This window comes from Myxine glutinosa, chromosome 4 (assembly GCF_964187855.1).
Source record: "Myxine glutinosa chromosome 4, kmMyxGlut1.1, whole genome shotgun sequence".
NCBI lineage: Eukaryota > Metazoa > Chordata > Myxini > Myxiniformes > Myxinidae > Myxine > Myxine glutinosa.
In genome coordinates this window covers 122,433,937-122,452,538 of record NC_136264.1, presented here as the reverse complement: position 1 = coordinate 122,452,538, position 18,602 = coordinate 122,433,937, and the positions used below count along the sequence as shown (strand labels likewise).

Genomic DNA, 18,602 nt, shown 5'->3' with positions numbered 1-18,602 from the left:
ATTTCTGCTTCCAGCCCTCAATCCCAGTGCGGTTTTCCCGTAAGCATGTTCCATGCCCCACCGCTGCCCACAAAAAGATCAATGCCAGAATCGGTGTGATTGTGACCGAGGACAACCGTTTTGCCAAGTTTTATCTCCCCTTTCCTTCTCACATAACCACTTCCCAAAACAAAAGCGTACGGCACCCGCAGCCTGAATCGGGTGAGATAAGATGGCATACAGCGCCCTTTCTGTCACAGAGGAAGATATACAGGATATAATAAAAGAAACCTTTATAAAATAAATACATCTATTATTGCAACATGCTGGAAATTCTTAATCTGGAGTCCTTTTGTACAGGCTCATGCTTTAATTTTGCTCTCGGCTATAATGTGGGTGAATTTTTAAAGGCCTTAAAAGAAATAAAATCACAGGGGAGGATAAAAGCGGAAGGAGACGGTCCATGGTACGATATCAGTTGGTGGTTGAGCTAGTTGACGAACGCCTTTGTGTTAATGTTGTGTTAAAACGTGTTGCTGCTGTCATTGCGTATAATCTCCATCTCAAAGGGCTGCATAGGCAAATGTTATAAGAATGTCTAACTTGAAGCTCAATAGGAGGAGATTGAAGGCATAAAGTGGATTTCATAAACAGATGGTTAAAAGAGCATTCTTTTTGGAAGGGTAGGCTGGGCAAGCAGAGAAGAGTCCAAAACCAAAACCTTGATCTTTTCTACCTCTGCTAATTTCACCCCAGATCCACTTTTTTCAAATACCAACTTCTTTCCTGGAAGTCCTTGCAGTGTCCTTGTGTTTTATACTTCCCCCCCCCCCCCCTTCCCACACCTCCTCCCCCCAAGCCCTCTCCCTCCCACAGATCTCCCGATGTCCCTGCTCTCAAATGTTGTTTGTGTGCTTCCCTCTCTCTCCCCATCTTGTCTACTGCTACCCTTATTATATACTTTGTGTGTCTGTTTGATATTTTTTTTGTGTGATAAATGTTAGCTCTTTTGACGAGCCTCGATCCTGTATAAAAAAAAAAAAAAAAAAAGAGACAGAAAGGAAGAGACAAAGGCTGATTTGCATAAGCCAGATTCAAACTACCCAAACCAAAGGGAAAGCTTGCTGGTCGTAGTAATCACAAAATTTGACATCACTCAGTCATGGGTAGATCCTGTCATCTTATTGGACCCATCGGAAATACAATAAAGATAGATAAAGAAAGAGGTGATGAAAGGAATCAAAGAAAAATCACATCTTAGTCTCAGCGGTCGGTGACACGTTATCCCCCAGTCCCTCCTTTTTTGCTTCCCCTTGCTCTGTAGTAGGGGTGTTGGAAGCCACGGTCTCCGCAGGTGGGGAGAGATTCAATGTTGCCTCCATTTGGGTTTCAGAAACAGACAGAGTGGTGTTGGCATCGTAAACTTTAACTGCATTCATCTTAGAACTTCCAGGGACAGGTAAGTCCTTGCTTGGCTGAATCAGCTTTTTAATTCGCTAAGGTTTGGGTTCGGGTAAAAGAACGAGATGGAAGACATGTTATGAACAGAAATCATTGACAGAAATTAAGATAGATACAAAGGCAGAACAGAAAACATTGATTGCATTTGGCAAATAAAAGAGAAACAATAGACTCAACATCAAAGATGTCCATCTCTTGGGTGCAAATGCAAAAATCAAAGACAAGTTTAACTAGAACAGCACTCGGTAGAGAGCATACCTCCGTCAGGCTGAACAGTTTACATTTTGTACCCCACTGATAGGCCGGATGTGAATTCGGCCATGAACCAAAATCTAATCGGCTTGTTCCCGTCACCTAACCAACTCATCCACCAAGTTTATTCATAACTCGTCCATAACTTTTTTTAAATATCATGTTATATATCGCTTTTCACCCGATCTCCCAATGGTGAAGAATCACTTAAAAATTAAATAATTCTCGTATCTGAATCCATACTCAGACCTTCACCAAAATCGAATCGATTCTTCCTTGTCACACACTCAACATGTCCACCAAGTTTCATCCAAATGCGTCCACAACCTTTTGAGATATTCTGCTATGTATCGTTTTTGGCCCGATCTCCCAATGGTGAAGAATCATTTAAAAATTCTAGTAGCCGGATCCGAATCCGGATCCTCGCCAAAATCTAATCATTTTGTCCTTGTTACGTACACTACCTCTCCGCCAAATTTCGTCCGAATCTGCGCACAACTTTTTGAGATATCCTGTTCACAGACACAGGCAGGTGACCTGTTGCAAACGAGTTCTGCTTTTCCTTTGTTGAACCCAAGACAAAGGTCACAAATAAGTGTGCTTCAAGCTGACCCTACCCTGTTCATATCCTAACCAAGAGGAAACTAGTCTTCATGAAGACGAGAGCCAATTGCATCAGCAGAACAATGAGTTCTCTCTCTTATTTTAAAGAAGGGCTCATGCCCGAAACATCATGTCACCTTTTCCATAGCGGTTAGCATACCTGTCTCAATATTTCATCGAGAGAAAATCCAAAACACTAAATAAAGTAAAAACTCACGACACCCATGACGCCATTTCACTTTTATACAGTTACTGTAATTAACAAGTGGTGACCATTACCTCAGCGAACGTTCCTTTGGTGGCAATGATCTTGTAAAGAATACCAAGAGGAATGCAGATCATGGAGGAGAAAGCAAGTGTCCAGCCAATGCCATAACCCCAGTTTGGGTACACATATGTTTTGTTGTAAGTTAAAGGCCTGTACTTGACAAGAGAGAAGATAAAGATTCCCTGCAAAAATAAAGAGATGGCAAAGTGACCGATATGTTCTCTTTTACAACGAGACAAATTCATAATTAAGTAGAGAGTTCATAGAACGCGATACCCCAGGCAGTGTTCAAGTATATACAGTACTCCAATTTTAATAAAATAGTGATTTTAAAGATCGTTTAAAAATCCGGAAGTTTAGCGCGACTGAAGCAGTCTTATACATTACATCACCCTTATACACTAATAGGGTGATTTTGAGTCGCAGTTTAGGAGATGGAGGCTTTACTGGCCACCATAGAATGCAGCGTCATTTGACAGCCATATCGGCGGCCTCTTCTTCACACCGATACTGCACCCTCTCACATGCCATGCCCTCTCATGCTATATATATATATATATTAACATATTGAGCATGATTCTTGGAAGTATGACGATTTGTGTTCAACAACGTTCGAGTAAATAAAGGTTTAAAAGCATATGAATGAATTAATTTAAAGTTTTCTCCAGTGTCTATTACATCACCCTATCTCACACGTTACATTAGCAATTCATGCCTGTTGTTTGTGTCCTTTATAAAGTCCTTAAAATCAGTAAGTGTCCTGTTTGGAATGATTTTCAATTTTGGTGGACTGCCAGGCAGGCATACAGAGTACACAATATTATCTCACTCCTCTTTGCGCATGTGTGATCAGGACAAATCCAGATCCCCGGTATGGCAAAAGGGCAAACTTTTCTTCCTAGTCATGCTCCGATTCATGTTCAAAATACAACATTCAATTTAAATAACTTGTTCCTCGATGATAAACTGATAAGACAGACAGACATGAACAAATTGCTTAACACCGCTTTTCACTTTGCGTGTGTGGAGTAATTAGATAACTACATGGGTAACACGATTACTAAACCATTCAAAAAGCAATACTAGAACGATACTCGGTAGGAGCATACCTCCACCAGGCCGAACAGTTTACGTTTTGTATCCCACTGATAGGCCAGATCTGGATTCGGACCTGAACCAGAATCGAATCAGCTTGTTCTTGTTACCAAGCCGAATCATCCAACTAGTTTTGTCATAACTTGTCCATAACGTTTTGTAATATTATACGACATATCGTTGTTGGCCCCATCACTCAATGGTGAAGAATCACTCAAAAAAATTAAATGATTCTCGTATCCGAATCCATATTCAGATCTTCACTAAAATTGAACCAATTCGTCCTTGTCACACACCCAACCACACACAACCCAACCTGTCAGCACACACCCAACCAACCAACCAACCAACCAACCCAACCAATCAGCACAACCCAAGCACCAAGGTGTCACACACCCAACCTGTCCACCAGGTTTCGTCTGAATCCGTCCATACTTTTTTGAGATATCGAGCTCACAGCCAAACAGACAGGGGTGAAAACATAACCTCCATTCACATTTGGTGGCGGAGGAAATAAAAGGAAAGAAAAACAGATAAGATGTCATCATCATGATAATCCATCATGATAATCCATCATGATAATCCATCATGATAATCCATCATGATACTCCATCATGATACTCCATCATGATACTCCATCATGATACTCCATCATGATACTCCATCATGATACTCCATCATGATACTCCATCATGATACTCCATCATGATAATCCATCATGATAATCCATCATGATAATCCATCATGATAATCCATCATGATAATCCATTATGATACTCCATCATGATACTCCATCATGATACTCCATCATGATACTCCATCATGATAATCGATCATGATAATCCATCATGATAATTCATCATAGTAACCATCCACTAACCATCATGACAGTCATCCAGCCAATCAGGCAAACTGCCTACTTTATTGCATTAGGAAAAACTGGCGAGATGCACATTTGTGGATGTTGATGCCACAGCAAACAGCAAACGTTCACTAGGGAACATCACTTGGGTGCCTTTTCCCAGTCCAAACCGCGTGACCAAAGGCCGATCGACCTTTGTACACTGGGTGAAGAGCCGGAAAACTTTCTCACGAGCCACGTTTGTTCCTCGGCCTGTCTGGCTCGGACTCCCAACACATTTGCCAAAGCACTTTCATTGCAGTGACCCACAGACAGAGAGCTCGCTGTGTGTGTCTGCCCAGAGCCCATCAGTCATCATGGACGCTCAGGGTTAAAATCACAGCGGACCCAAAAAGCCCCGACGACAAAAAAAAAACCAAGATGTCAGTTCAGCATCACACCCTGGACCGTTGCTTTCTCCCCTTGCTTACCGCACAGATGCCCGGAGTGATGAACATCCAGCACCACTTTATCAGTGGGAACGGTCGGTAACCAATCATGTCTTCAATGTTGTCATAGAACCGGTCTCCTCCTACAAACCACAGCTCCATTACACTCAATTCCATTTCAACAAGTTACATTACAACTTGATCGCACCCTCCTATGCAAACACACTCTCGCCCCTTTAAAATGCATACACGTCTTGATTACACAGAACCTGAGTTACTTAAAACTACAAAGCAGGACTTGTCACTGTCACATCCACAACCATTCCATTCTCCACCATCACATCCAGCATCAACACACCCTGCCCATCTTGCACCATTGCATTTCAGCCTCAGCATGTGCACTTTTATAACAATTGATGGAATTCAACAACTTAAAGATGACAAGCGTAAGTGAAGGTGTTAGATCAACAAAGTCCGCTATGATGAAAATGGAATACTAGTCTCTGTGCAGGCTTGGTGTCAGCCTGCATCCATTGACACGATAAACAATGGATTTTGTCAACTAAAATTTCATAAAAGTGTTTAACCGTTTTGGGGCATGAGGCGCGGCTGACGTTTAGAGTCCCTTCCCTTTGCCCTTTTTTTCCTTTCCTTTCCTTTCCTTTCCTTTTTTTTTTTCCTTTCCTTTCCTTTCCTTTGCTTTCCTTTGCTTTCCTTTGCGGCGAGTTTTTGCCCTTCCTCTGAGCGAAAAATGTCTGATGAGCGCCTAATGCTCAAAACGTCTGCCGCCTCTCGTTTCTCACAGCACTAAACACACAATTAGTGCTCATATTCTGATAACATAATCAATTCGAAACAGAAATTACTCTCTGAAATGTTAATACCACGACATCCAAAAATGCATCCTTTCCTTCATTTGTTTTCTAAAAAACCAGGCATAGGAGAAGACATACGACACTTGGAAGACAAATAAATTAATCAAGAGGGTTAAAATGGTGGAGGAAGAGCGAGATAAATACAAATATGTTCTGACCAAATAAAAGAAAGACTTGCCGTATGCCCATCCAATGCACATGCATTCGAAAACGGCGACGAAGAGGAGACACATGCCACTGGCAGCATAATAATCAAACAGCTGGAATATGTACATACCACCCTGAATGTACACACGCAAACAACAAGTCCATAATTTCTTAATGTATGCAGGAAACACAGCAGAATATCAAGTTTGAGACTGGACTGTTCCAGGACTCGAGGGTCATGTTCTAGCTGTGTGTAACTGAAAACTTGAAAACTTGAGTTGAACTTGGAGCAAAAGTTGGATCCATGGAAATATGAAGTTCATTACACTATTTAAACATAAGAGAATATCACAAAACTTCGAACAACATGAGCATGCCAATGATGTTAAGATTGATCTTGCGTGCTAGATGTGAGACCGGATATAGGAAAGGTTGAGTGGTATAATTTAGGCTCACTGTGATGACTGGTATTATCAGGACTTTGCTTCAGAGACCTCAGTAAGCATGAAGAGACCGAGAAAGAAGCAGATGATGGACGTGGCGAGGATGAGGAGCTCCCGGCGTTTGCCAATCCGGAAGGTCGTTGGGTATATGTCCACAATGGAGGTCACAAGGCTCTCCATGCACACAAACTGACATGCAAATCATAAGATTTAGACATTTTTTCAAGAGTAAAGGTGAGAACATGGGGAAAAATATGTGCATTAAGCTCGTGATAAAATTTTAGACTTGTATATAATGCTAACAATAATCATAACAAATAATCATAAGCCATTTTATCAATTGAGCATGTGCTCCATCCCCATGTCAGCAGTCCAATATAACCAAAGCAATGTTTCAAAAGAGTCAAAGTTTAATCGGACAACACAGTGATGCATGAATCAGACAAAGAGGGTATTTAACATGACGAATAATAAAAGTAAGTCAACTTCCCTCAAACAAAAAAGATAACTAGATATACAAATACAAATATGTTTAAGATCGTATGATCGACTGCATATACAGTGCATTCAGAAAGTATTCAGACCCCTTCACTTTTTTCACAATTTGTTATGTTGCAGCCTTATGCTGAAATCGTTTAAATTCAATTTTTCCCTCATCAATCTACACTCAATACCCCATAATGACAAAGAGAAAACAGGATTTTAGAAAGTTTTGCAAATTTATTAAAAATAAAAAACTGAAATATCACATTGACATAAGTATTCATACCCTTTGCTATGACACTTGAAATTTAGCTCAGGTGCCTCCCATTTCTCTTGATCATCTTGGAGATGTTTCTACGCATTGATTGGAGTCCACCTGTGGTAAATTCAATTGATTGGACATGATTTGGAAAGGCACACACCTGTCTATATAAGGTCTCAGAGCTGACAATACATATCAGAGCAAAAAACAAGCCATGAGGTCGAAGGAACTGCCTGCAGAGCTCAGAGACAGAATTGTGTCGAGGCACAGATCTGGGGAAGCCTACAAAAAAATCTCTGCAGCATTGAAGGTTCTCAAGAGCACAGTGGCCTCCATAATTCTTAAATGGAAAACGTTTGGAACAACCAGGACTCTTCCTAGGGCTGGCCGCCCGGCCAAACTAAGCAATCGGGGGAGAAGGGCCTTGGTAAGAGAGGTGACCAAGAACCCGATGGTCACACTGGCTGAGCTCCAGAGATCCTGTGTGGAGATGGGAGAAACTTCCAGAAGGACAACCATCACTGCAACACTCCACCGATCTGAGCTTTATGGCAGAGTGGCTAGACGGAAGCCTCTCCTCAGTGAAAGACACATGAAAGCCCGCTTGGAGTTTGCAAAAAAAGCACCTAAAGGACTCTCAGACTGTGAGAAACAAAATTCTGTGGTCTGATGAAACCAAGATTAAACTGTTTGGCTTCCGTCATATATATATATATATATACACAAACAGTCATGCCCAAAAATATTGGTACCCTTGCAATTTTTTCAAATAACTGTTGAATAAGTTGAGTTGAAATTGACAAAAGTATTTCGTCTCCACAATTCTATATTTCACTGTTAATATTACAGAACCTTTGTTTTTTTATTCAGAACTTAATATATCCTTTTAAATTAGAAAATAAAAAGAAATGACTGCCAAAATTATTGACATCCTGGACTTAATATTTGGTAGCACAGCCTTTGGACAAAATAACTGCAGCCAAGCGCTTCCGAAAGCCATGAATGAGCTTCCTTCACCTCTCTACTGGCAATTTGTCCCACTCTTCTTGTGCAAACTGCTCCAGTTCTCCCAGATTTGTGGGGTGCCTTCTCCCAACTGCTCTTTTCAGATCTCCTCATAGGTGTTCAATGGGATTTAGATCTGGACTTATTGCTGGCCACTTCAGAACAGTCCAGCGTTTTGTCCTGAACCATTCCTGGGTGCTTTTTGAAATGTGTTTGGGGTCATTGGCCTTCTGCAAGATCCATGACCTTTGATGGAGACCCAGCTTTCTGACACTGGGTTGAACATTGCGTTCAAAAATGCCTTGGTAATCTCCTGATTTTATGATGACATGCAAACATTCAAGGCACCCAGTGCCAGAGGCAGCATAGCAACCTCAAAACATCACTGAACCTCCTCCATATTTGATGGTAGGGAAGGTGTTATTTTCTTTGAAGGCTTCATTTTGTTTTCTGTAAACATAGAGATGATGTGCTTCACCAAAAAGATCGAATTTGGTCTCAACTGTCCAACAGGACATTCTCCCAGAAGGATTTTGGCTTGATCAGGTGTGTTTGGGCAAACCCCAGTCAGGCCTTCTCAGCAGTGAGGTCCTCCTGGGTCTCCTACCATAGAATCCCCTTCCATTGAGTTGGCGACGGATGGTGCAAGTTGAAACTGTCGTACCTTGTGTCTGAAGGTCAGCTTGAATCTCTTTGTCAGTTGATCGAGATGCTTTCTCCACCATTCGAACAATTATTCGCTGCAATATTTGATCAAGTTTTCTCTTGCGGCCACATCCAGGGAGGTTAGCTGCAGTGCCATGGGCCTTAAACTTCCTGATAACATTGCGCACGGTGAACATAGGAACATCAAGGTCTCTGGAGATGGACTTGTAGCCTTGAGATTGTCCATGCTTGGCTACAAGCTTGTGTCTGACCTCCTCAGACAATTCTCTGGTTTTCTTTCTTTTCTCCATGATCATTGTGGTACACACTGACACAAAACAGCAGAATGACTCCTTTTCTCCATTCAAACTGGTTGAATGAGTGATTGTTATATTGCAGGCACCTGCAACTCACCATGGGTGAGTTCAATTCCAAAGTAAGGAGAATCACCTGCTTGAAATATAATTATTTCCAAAAACTTCGAAAAGGTGTGTGGAATAAGCTAAGTTTTAGTACTTTTTTCAGCTTTTTTTGTTTTGTTCCACTGCAAACCAAAGAAATACATATGTGGATACCAAAATATATTTTAATTTCAACAATTTTCTGGAAGAAATGGTGCATTCTTTGAAAGAAGTGCAAGGGTGCCAATATTTTTGGACACGACTGTATATACACTACCAGTCAAAAGTTTAGGTACACCCAACATAATGTTGAAGGTTTTGAAACAGTTGCCTTGCTCCAGCATTGCAACTGTATCAAGGCCTTCTTTTCTCAAAGTTACAATTGCCCGTCTTTTTTCTGGCGTTAGCTGAGCTTTGGCACCCATGTTCATGCAATCTTAAACACAAAAACATTCATTAGATTGTATGGCTGGCCTTTCTGTAAACATTTTTTGCAACGCCTGGCACATGATGAACATTGCACATACACATTGCACACGATGAAGAAAGAAACTAAGCACAAACATTCATTTCACACAGAGCAGAGTATTTGTAAACAGTTTTTTGCTCCTGAGATGAAGCATTAATGACATTAACTTCACGTTTCAGTTTGGATTTAGTATTGCACTTTTTGACCTATTTCCAAAAATTGCTTTAAACCTATGCTTTGCACAAGAAAGATGCAATGAAGCTCAATATATTTATCAGTAGTTAAGCAGATATATCTTTGATAAGAGTTTTGTTCACATCTTATGTTCAATTTGCACATTAAACTGTAAAATATCAAAAAACGTTAGGTGTACCTAAACTTTTGACTAGTAGTGTGTATACATACATATATATATATATATATATATATATATATATATATATATATATATATATATATATATACGCATACATATATACGCATACATATATACAAATACATATATACATATAAATATATATACTGGCGGACCCCACTATTCGCGTGTTCTGTGTATTCGCAATTGATCAATTGCGATCTGCTTCTCTATTCGCAGCCATGTGTCCCGCGACTTTGTGGTTTTTCGCCGGAACAAAAAAAAATTTCATGAGCCGCGAGCATGACACAGTCATAAAAACCATCTTTCACCAGCCATGCACTAAACAGCTGGACATATGCAAAAAAACATATACGAGCCGCAAGCATGACCTGCTTAAACATTCGTAGCGCTGGGGTTCATGTTTTCATGCCCACATAAATATATGTATTTTAGCCGCACTATAAGCGAATTTTGCAGGATGTCGCACCAGCTGCTCAATACGGCATCATCCAAGATGTTACACAATGAAAACACTTCGTGTCTACCACATGACCTGCGTCGAAATTCGCAGGCGTGTGCTTCACGTTTTAATGGCTTTCCCAGCCACAAATTTTAGCTGCACTATAAGGGAGAGCTTTGCGGGATGTCCCACCAGCTGCGTAAACAAGTCAACCCCACGAGTTATCGAATGAAAGCGCTTCATTAAATATATTATTGCATTAATTAGCGAATGCTCAATAAGCATCAATCAATAACATTCCCTACAAACGATGTGCAGATTACTCACCCCTTCCGCAGCTACCCACAATGCCCGCATTCGTACATATACCGAATGCGTCCTGGGTCTCAATCATTCTTCTCGTCCAGTTGCTTTGACCTGTGTTTTTACCTCTCACTCTGCTCATCGTTCAATCATGGCTCCCAAGCGCAAGACCAGTGCTGGAGAGGCGTTGACTACCAAGAGGCAGAGAAAAGTAATGACCCTGAGTTACAAATTGGAGCTGCTCGACTGGCTTTCAAGAGGAGTGTGTGTGGCCTCTGTGGGCAGGCATTACGGCTTTAATGAATCCACCATTCGCTACATACGGAAGAAGGAGAAGGCGATTCGTGAGTGTTTCAGCGAGTGCTGCATTGAGTACGAAGGTGGTCACCCATGTCCTGGATGTCCTCATAGATAGAATTGAGAAGCGTCTCAGCATATGGATCAAGGACAACATGCAGAAGAGCATGCCTTTGAGTGGACCTCTCATTCGTGCAAACGCAAAAGGGGATTTCATGCTGAAACCCATGATGCTGAACCGTTCCCTGAACCTGTTCACCGAGGATGAGTTGGAGGCCATTACAAAGGTTTCCAAGGAGGAGGAGTGCAGTGATGAGGAAGAGGTGCTGAGGTCCAACCTCACAGTCCAGTTCCTGGGCGAGGTGCTGCAGGACATGCGGGCGATTGCCGACAGGGTGAAAGATGCTGACCCAGTCATGGCGCAAGATGCTGACCCAGTCATGGCGCAGTACCTCAAGTTCAAGAGGGGCTTGGATGATGTGCTGCTCCCCTACAAAGAGCTACAACAAAACCTAAGGCAATCTGCCAGGGCAGCTCTCCATTACACATTTATTACTCCCTGCTCCCTCCCCACCTCAAGACCATCAGCAACTTGTCCTGCCTGTTCTGCCGCCCTCTCAGCTTCCTCAATTGGTTCCTCTCCTGCATCTCCCTAAGTGCACGACTTTGCAGCACCATCATTTGGGTCGCCCTCAGAGTTCGAGGAATTAATGGGATTTAAATTCATCACCATCAGCATCACCATCATTTGAAAAGTTGCGTGTGTTTGTAGAAATAAAAATTTGAAACGGTACATATTGTTGTTGTGATTTTTTAAAGTTCCATGGTAGGGTTGGTAAAGCGCTTTTAATAAACTGTAAGCACATTCCTTCAATAAATTCGAAACGTTACCTGGTGTTGTCGTTTGTTTTTTTTGTACACATTTTTTGTGAAACTGTAATCATATGGATTTGAGGTTGAAAACATTTTAAACTTAAAAAATATTTCCTCTGATTCAGGAACCGCCGGGAACCTATACCGTATCCCCTTTTTCCTTATTGAAACAATGGCACGACATACATTTGCAGGATTTTTGTCGACATTCGTGGGATTTGCATCAACATTTGCAGGATTTCCATAGACATTAGCGGATTATCGTCAACATTTGCGGGATTTGCCTCGACATATACGGATTTTGCCTCGCCATTTGCGGTTTGTTCCTCGACATTCATGGGTTTACGCGATTCGGGAACCAATCACCCCGTTTTCCATTGAAACAATGCCCCGCCATTCGCGGTTTTGCAATTCGCGGCACTTTACAGGAACGTATCCCCCACAAATAGCAGGGTCAAGGTGTATATATATATATAAACAAAATCCCAGGTCAAATTTAAATCATTGTCATACTTTCTGGTGATTTGAAAATGATAGTTTGTATATGTTCAGACATTTATAAAGTGTAGTATCCTCACCTGGCTGTCCAAACCCAAGAATATGAGCATTAGGAAAAAAAGTGTGGCCCACAGTGGGGATAGCGGGATCATAGTGACAGCCTTTGGATAAGCAATGAATGCCAGCCCGGGGCCTGGGCCAGGGAGTGAACAGCAGGCACATCTAGGATTAGATTTAATAGCTGAACTTAGATCCATATATATTTTAAACAGAACTGGAGCTTTGGTAGAAAGCACAAAATCACTTTGTTACATTATTATCATGATCATTATAGTTGTCCACTAAAAAAGTATTATGTACACAACTATGACAGAATTCTTTTTTTTTAAATCTCCTCCCACCCCTTCAGTGCATCTCCTCCTGCCCCATACTTGACCTCTACGTGCATCTTCTCTTCCCTCTCTTTACTCGTCTCTTCCAAAACCTCTTTCCCTCCTCTCCCCACGCTCCCACTGCCCCCCCCCCCTCCCTTCCCTTCTTTCGCTGTGCTATCGCACACCCATCTCTTCATCTTTTAATTTTTTTATTTTATCGATTTATTTCATTGGTGTATGCCGAATAAACAGATGGCTCCTGATAAAATAATTTTCTGTTACATAAATCTAAGCTGTATATTTAATAATTAAATATGAGTTCCCTTTCAAAGAACTTCAACAAAGACGGAGGCCATTAAGCCCATCAAAGCCTGCACTACTATTGCTTGTCCTTGCTCTATCCATTTCAAATTCTGATCATCAAGCAAGGATGAAGCACATACAATTTTTAAGTCTTTGGTTTGAATCAGTGAGGGCTAGAACCACTGACCACCCAAACTCAGAGCTAACTATTACATTCTAATCATTATGTCACCAAATCTGTTTAACGATATCATAAGGAGTTTATTAAGCAAAACGAAGCCAAAGATGGAGCTTTTAATGAGTTAACAGTATTTGTCATTATTCTCACTAGTGGGCACCTCCCTCCAGGAGTACCCTTCTCAGTTTATCGGAGCTCGGGCCAGAGTACGTGCTGGAGTTTGTGCACTGGAATAAGGATAAAGTACATGCTCATCTAGTGGCCTTTGTTGCCAACTTAAGGCCAGTATTGCAGGGGTTTGAACCAGAGGTAAAACTGGGGTTGGAACCTCTACGTAGGCCCAAGACCTGGTAAATGTCAATTTTGGAGATTCAGTGGTATCCACGTTTGCTCCATTATAATAAGAAGATTATTATTATAATTAATTAAATACACACATTCTTCGGTTTCTTCTAAAAGGTATCATCCTGATGCTTCAATTATTATAATTAAACCCAAAATCCAGAGGCCTAAGAGTCAGGTTTTAACCTCAAAGCAGCATCCCATCACTCACCCGATTCAGCAACCTCTGCTATTGGCACACCCTGCTCATATGCCATAAAGCCGAGGACAGAAAAGATGGCTAAACCGGCAATAAGGCTGGTTCCACTATTCAGGCAGCACAGCAACACACAATCCCTGGATGAAGAGTGAAAGAAGACACTTCTTTAGCTCTTCCTGTATTTTACAGCATTTTGCGAGACAATTGGTCTGTGGATAACTTAAAGGCAAATAAGTAACTGAGAACAATCAGCTGTAAGTAACGAGATGCCAGTGTGCCATGTGTCCCGTAACTTTGCAAAAATTCACATCAATGCCAGTCTTGGATGAATTTTCCAAACCCAAAGGCACTGACAAAATTAGGGAAGGCCAATGTCAGACAGAAGAGTAATGCGAACCAAACCAAACCAACATCCATATTTAAAACCGAAACACGATGAAGTCAAAAACAGTGGAACACAACTATCCTTGGTCATGAACACATAATAAATCCCAATTCCCACTCACGTAGGTAAATAATAATGCTGCATTGTGGCTTCAAATTTGTGGGACGCTTGCACACTCTCGGGAGGAATTCTACTCAATCCTGTTACTCGTGTTCCCAAAGAAAATGGGCACAAAGACATCCTCTTCCAGCGGTATAATTTTTGCCAATATGAGCCATTACTCCGGACGCTAGTTTTGCATGCAGACTCTACTGGTGCTTCACTTCACATTAAATCCGCTCCCTCCTGATGGACGTGCGCACGTCATTACGTCATTGCACGCGACTTATCTCACTCACTTTCAACACTCGCAAAATGAAAATTCCACCTTCGTTTGAGTTTTTTTTATTTAAAGAATGCATTTTTTTGCGAATGGGGATGCGAGTTTATAGAAGACTAGCAGAAGTACCCGGCGTTGCCGGGCGGGGGAAGGGAGGGGAACGGGAGGGGAGGCGAGGGAAGGGGAGGGGAATGGGAAGGAGGGGTTGAGGGGGGGAGCGGGAGGGGGAGGGGAGGGGGGGGAGCGTGAGGGGGAGGGGAGGGGGGGAGCGGGAGGGGGAGGGGAGGGGGGGAGCGGGAGGGGGAGGGGAGGGGAGCAATCAGAAGTGGAAACTTTTATGGAGAATTTATATCTTAAAGGAGAGGGGAGGAGGGGGAGAAGGGGAGGAGGAGGGGAGAGGGGGAGGGGGAGGGTGAAGGGAGGGGAGGCGAGGGGGGGGGAAGGGGAGGGGGGAAGGAGGAGGGAAGGTGGGGAGAGGAGGAAGGGGAGCAGTCAGAAGTGGAAGCTCTTATACAGAGAATTTATATCTTAAAGGGGAGGGGAGGCGGAAAGGGGGAGGGGGGGGAAGGAGGGGGGAAGGGTGGGGAGAGGAGGGAGTGGAGCGGGAGGGGGGAGAGGGGGGAAGGGGAGAGGAGGGGGGAGACAGGAGAGGAAGGGGAGTGGCTCCCATTTCTGAGTGAATGTGGCTCACGTTTCTGAGTGAATGTGGCTCACGTTTCTGAGTTAAGTGTGATGCCGATCAGGAAGAAGAAGAAGCCATACTACCAAATTCATGCACTTCCGGAATTGTTTGATTTATTTGTATTCAAATATCTGGTAACTGTTTTGTATTTATTTATGCGAATGTGTACTTGTATATAACTGTCATTCATTTAAAAAGGTTTCGGCACTATCGAGCGATTTTTTTAAAAAAATTTTTCAACTCCCAAAAAAACGAACTTTAAAAAAAAAATAAAAAATTCTTTTGCCTAAAACACTCCCAGGCACTCACTGATGAACCTCTGAAAGTTTGATGAAGATCCGTTCAGCTATCTCTGAATAAAACGCGGACACACACACAGACAACTCGCGTTTATATATACTAGCAACGGTACCCGCCCTATGGGCGGGGCTTCAATTGGGAGGCCCAAATGAAAAGGCTAAATATCAGAAATTGAAGGCTTTTTTTCTTTTAAACGATTTATATAAACATCCGTTAAATCTCGATCGGTGCAGCCGTTTGTGCGGCACCCGGGAAAATAACATCATGCGGGAGCAAGTATCAGCAGGATGTGGCAGTGTGGGAGTCCACGTTTCTGATCCTCCTTCATGCTGAAGTAGCCCACCACTTCTCCAAGCATACCTTCTCTTCAGATCCGCCATGACAGATTTAAGCTTGATACTGAAGACGCGTGGTTAGTCCTCTCGATGTCGTATGTACTCCCGATACGTGTTTCCTTCATTGTAAAAACTTCCAAATCAACAGTTAAAAGGATTTTGAGCTGATAGCTGTTACAGCCTTGGCAAGATCGATGGAGACAGTGATCTGTTAGCGTATTCACCGCCCAAATAGCTATGTGGAATTCTCTCATGTGGAGATTAAACTAATCGTGTTCACAATCGCTATGTCGTATGTACTCCCGATACGTGTTTTCTTCAGTTGAAATGGGTTAGAATTTTCTCAAGCAGGGATTCAACCCGTGTCCTTATAAAAGGTCTTTGTCCGAGGTCACCTAGTTCGATCGGTGCAGCTGTGCAGCGATCGGTGCAGCCGTTTGTGCGGCACCCGGGAAAACAACATCGTCACAATGAGAACAATGAACGTTATGCGAACGCGAATGTTATGCGTGAGTCCAAACCTGAGAATGCTTGAGACTAAAGCTGAAATTGGGAAAACTAAATAGCCTATTTTACTCCTGGAGATCCCAGGATTATCCACCCAAAATATCGTTGAGATCGGTTCAGCAGTTTTTACGGTACCTTCGAACAGACAGACAGACGGACAGACATTTGGTGAATTATAGTAAGATATAAATCGGGATTTAAATTTAATTCAAAAATCGATCCAGACGTCTATTCTCTTTCAAACATTCAAACCGACAGAGGTAGTTATGTATCACAGCATCTGTAGAATTTTCACCCTTTTACTCAACTCCGTTTCGCTGTTATTTGGTGGAGCAAAAAGTCAACTGAGCTTTATAGATATTTAGATGCATAAGGGTTTGGCTGAGATGGGTGGGGGAGTAAGAGAGGGACAGCCGGGTGGAACATCCATACCTGTAGCAGTTATTATTGTACTTGTTGTAGCTTCCTAAAGCAGTGAGGCAGCCCAAACAGATAGCATACGAGAAAAAAATCTGCGTGCCTGCATCCACCCAAACCTGCAAGCCCAGGGATATGTGTTAGTTCTTTCACCCAGAGCGCAGGCATGAAAAGGAAAACAAAATAAAACACCAAGATGAACATCTGAGGGATCACTGTGATGAACCTAGCAATTAGTCAATGTCGTATCAGCACACTGATCCAGATGAAATCATTTATATGCACAACATGATAGCAGCGCCACATAGCAATTCTGTAGGGAGGGATCTGCGCTTTCCAAAGAAAATCTAGAGTCGAAGCTTTTATGGGATGACTATAGCCGTGTGCCATATTTCATCTCCAGCCCGGTGGTCACGTACAGATACGCGCACCACGTCTCATCAGGTAAATTACACAGTCATCCCAAAGGCGTGAGAGCGATTCGGTACCCATCGCTCTCTTGGTAATGTGTGATAATCAAATGAAGAGTTCAATATCACACTCTCTCCTTCAAATATGCGGCATCTGCTTCCATCATGATCCAAAGTCTTCATCAATAACGTAATTCAATATGTGATCCTTCATGATGGGAATCAATGGCAAGTTTAGGTGCTGTAGTTGCATGTGTACGATTTGATCTAAATGTATAATTATATGCAACTGCATTGCATCTCTCCTCTCTCCCACAGCTCATGGTTGATTTTCTAATCATATGTCCAAAGCTGCGCCTTTAGTGAAGCTTCTAATTGCTGTAATTAGGCTGCGATGGCAGCCCTTTGAGGTGGGTGTGAGGGGTAATGTGGGTGAAGGTGAAGAAAAATTGCAAAGCACAGAGTTAACCACTTCCAATACTGCTAGACCATCCACAAATGCCCCATTCCTATCATAAATAGCACCGCCAATGGCGATAATTCTGATAACCCTTTAAAGTGCTTCATCTGAGCCTGCAATTCATTAAATCACAGCTCGATTTCGGTCTGTACTTGACTTCTACCATGGAGATACCAATGTCATTGGCCAGTATGATTCTGATGCACAATATATAAAGCTGAAGTGCCAGCTGCTCGACTCCGACAGATCATGCACCAGGATGACAACTGTTAGTTTGTGATTATGGATATCACAGGAAGTAGGTGTTCCATGCACTCTATACTACATGCTTGAAAATGGATGCTCATTTATCGATGGTTCTGAATATTTTGTGAATTTCAGGTGTTGGAGGCTTAGTGCTCAAGTTTAAATGCTAGGTTGGTAGTAGTACTCATTGCTTGTCTTGGGTGATTGTTGTCCCTACAAGGATGAGACAATACCTGGGGGTCTGTAAGGCGTGAAACATCTGGGTAGAGGTAGAACCGAATCCCCTCTGAAGCTCCGGGCAGCGTGACTCCACGGATAAGCAAGATAACCAGCATGAAGTAAGGGAAGGTAGCTGTCACATACACCACCTGCCCGGGCCAACCAAGATCCCAAAGGATGTAAATGCATTTATCTAATTTTTAACATGGTGTTAGTTATCATATAAAGGCACATATATGATACATCATGAGAGGACAAACAGTGAGAATTATTGCATGGTTAAAAGGTTGTGAATGTCACAAATGGAACTCAAGGGGTGAGCCAGAGAACCCTTTCAATAAAGTGATTCTGGCAGTGGTGTTCGAAAGACCTAACCAATAAAAACCTTTATCTTTCAGG

At 42.3% G+C, this 18,602-nt stretch overlaps 1 protein-coding gene across 2 annotated transcripts in view; it reads right to left on the bottom strand.

Moving 5' to 3' along the window:
* Positions 1–1,060: 1,060 nt before the first annotated feature.
* The window catches only part of LOC137425158 (sodium- and chloride-dependent GABA transporter 3), an 87,349-nt gene continuing 69,807 nt past the window's right edge, over positions 1,061–18,602 (bottom strand). The window contains exons 7-15 of one of the 2 annotated variants that reach the window (XM_068113300.2): positions 18,218–18,352; positions 16,884–16,987; positions 13,876–14,000; positions 12,548–12,660; positions 6,465–6,602; positions 6,002–6,104; positions 4,991–5,091; positions 2,575–2,745; positions 1,061–1,475 (exon numbers count right to left, since the gene is read on the bottom strand). In XM_068113300.2, coding sequence (XP_067969401.2) covers positions 1,230–1,475; positions 2,575–2,745; positions 4,991–5,091; positions 6,002–6,104; positions 6,465–6,602; positions 12,548–12,660; positions 13,876–14,000; positions 16,884–16,987; positions 18,218–18,352 — 1,236 coding nt within the window. In that variant the 3' untranslated portion in view covers positions 1,061–1,229. The remainder of the gene's footprint in view (positions 1,476–2,574; positions 2,746–4,990; positions 5,092–6,001; positions 6,105–6,464; positions 6,603–12,547; positions 12,661–13,875; positions 14,001–16,883; positions 16,988–18,217; positions 18,353–18,602) is intronic. The other variant, XM_068113299.2, reaches the window with a different exon arrangement.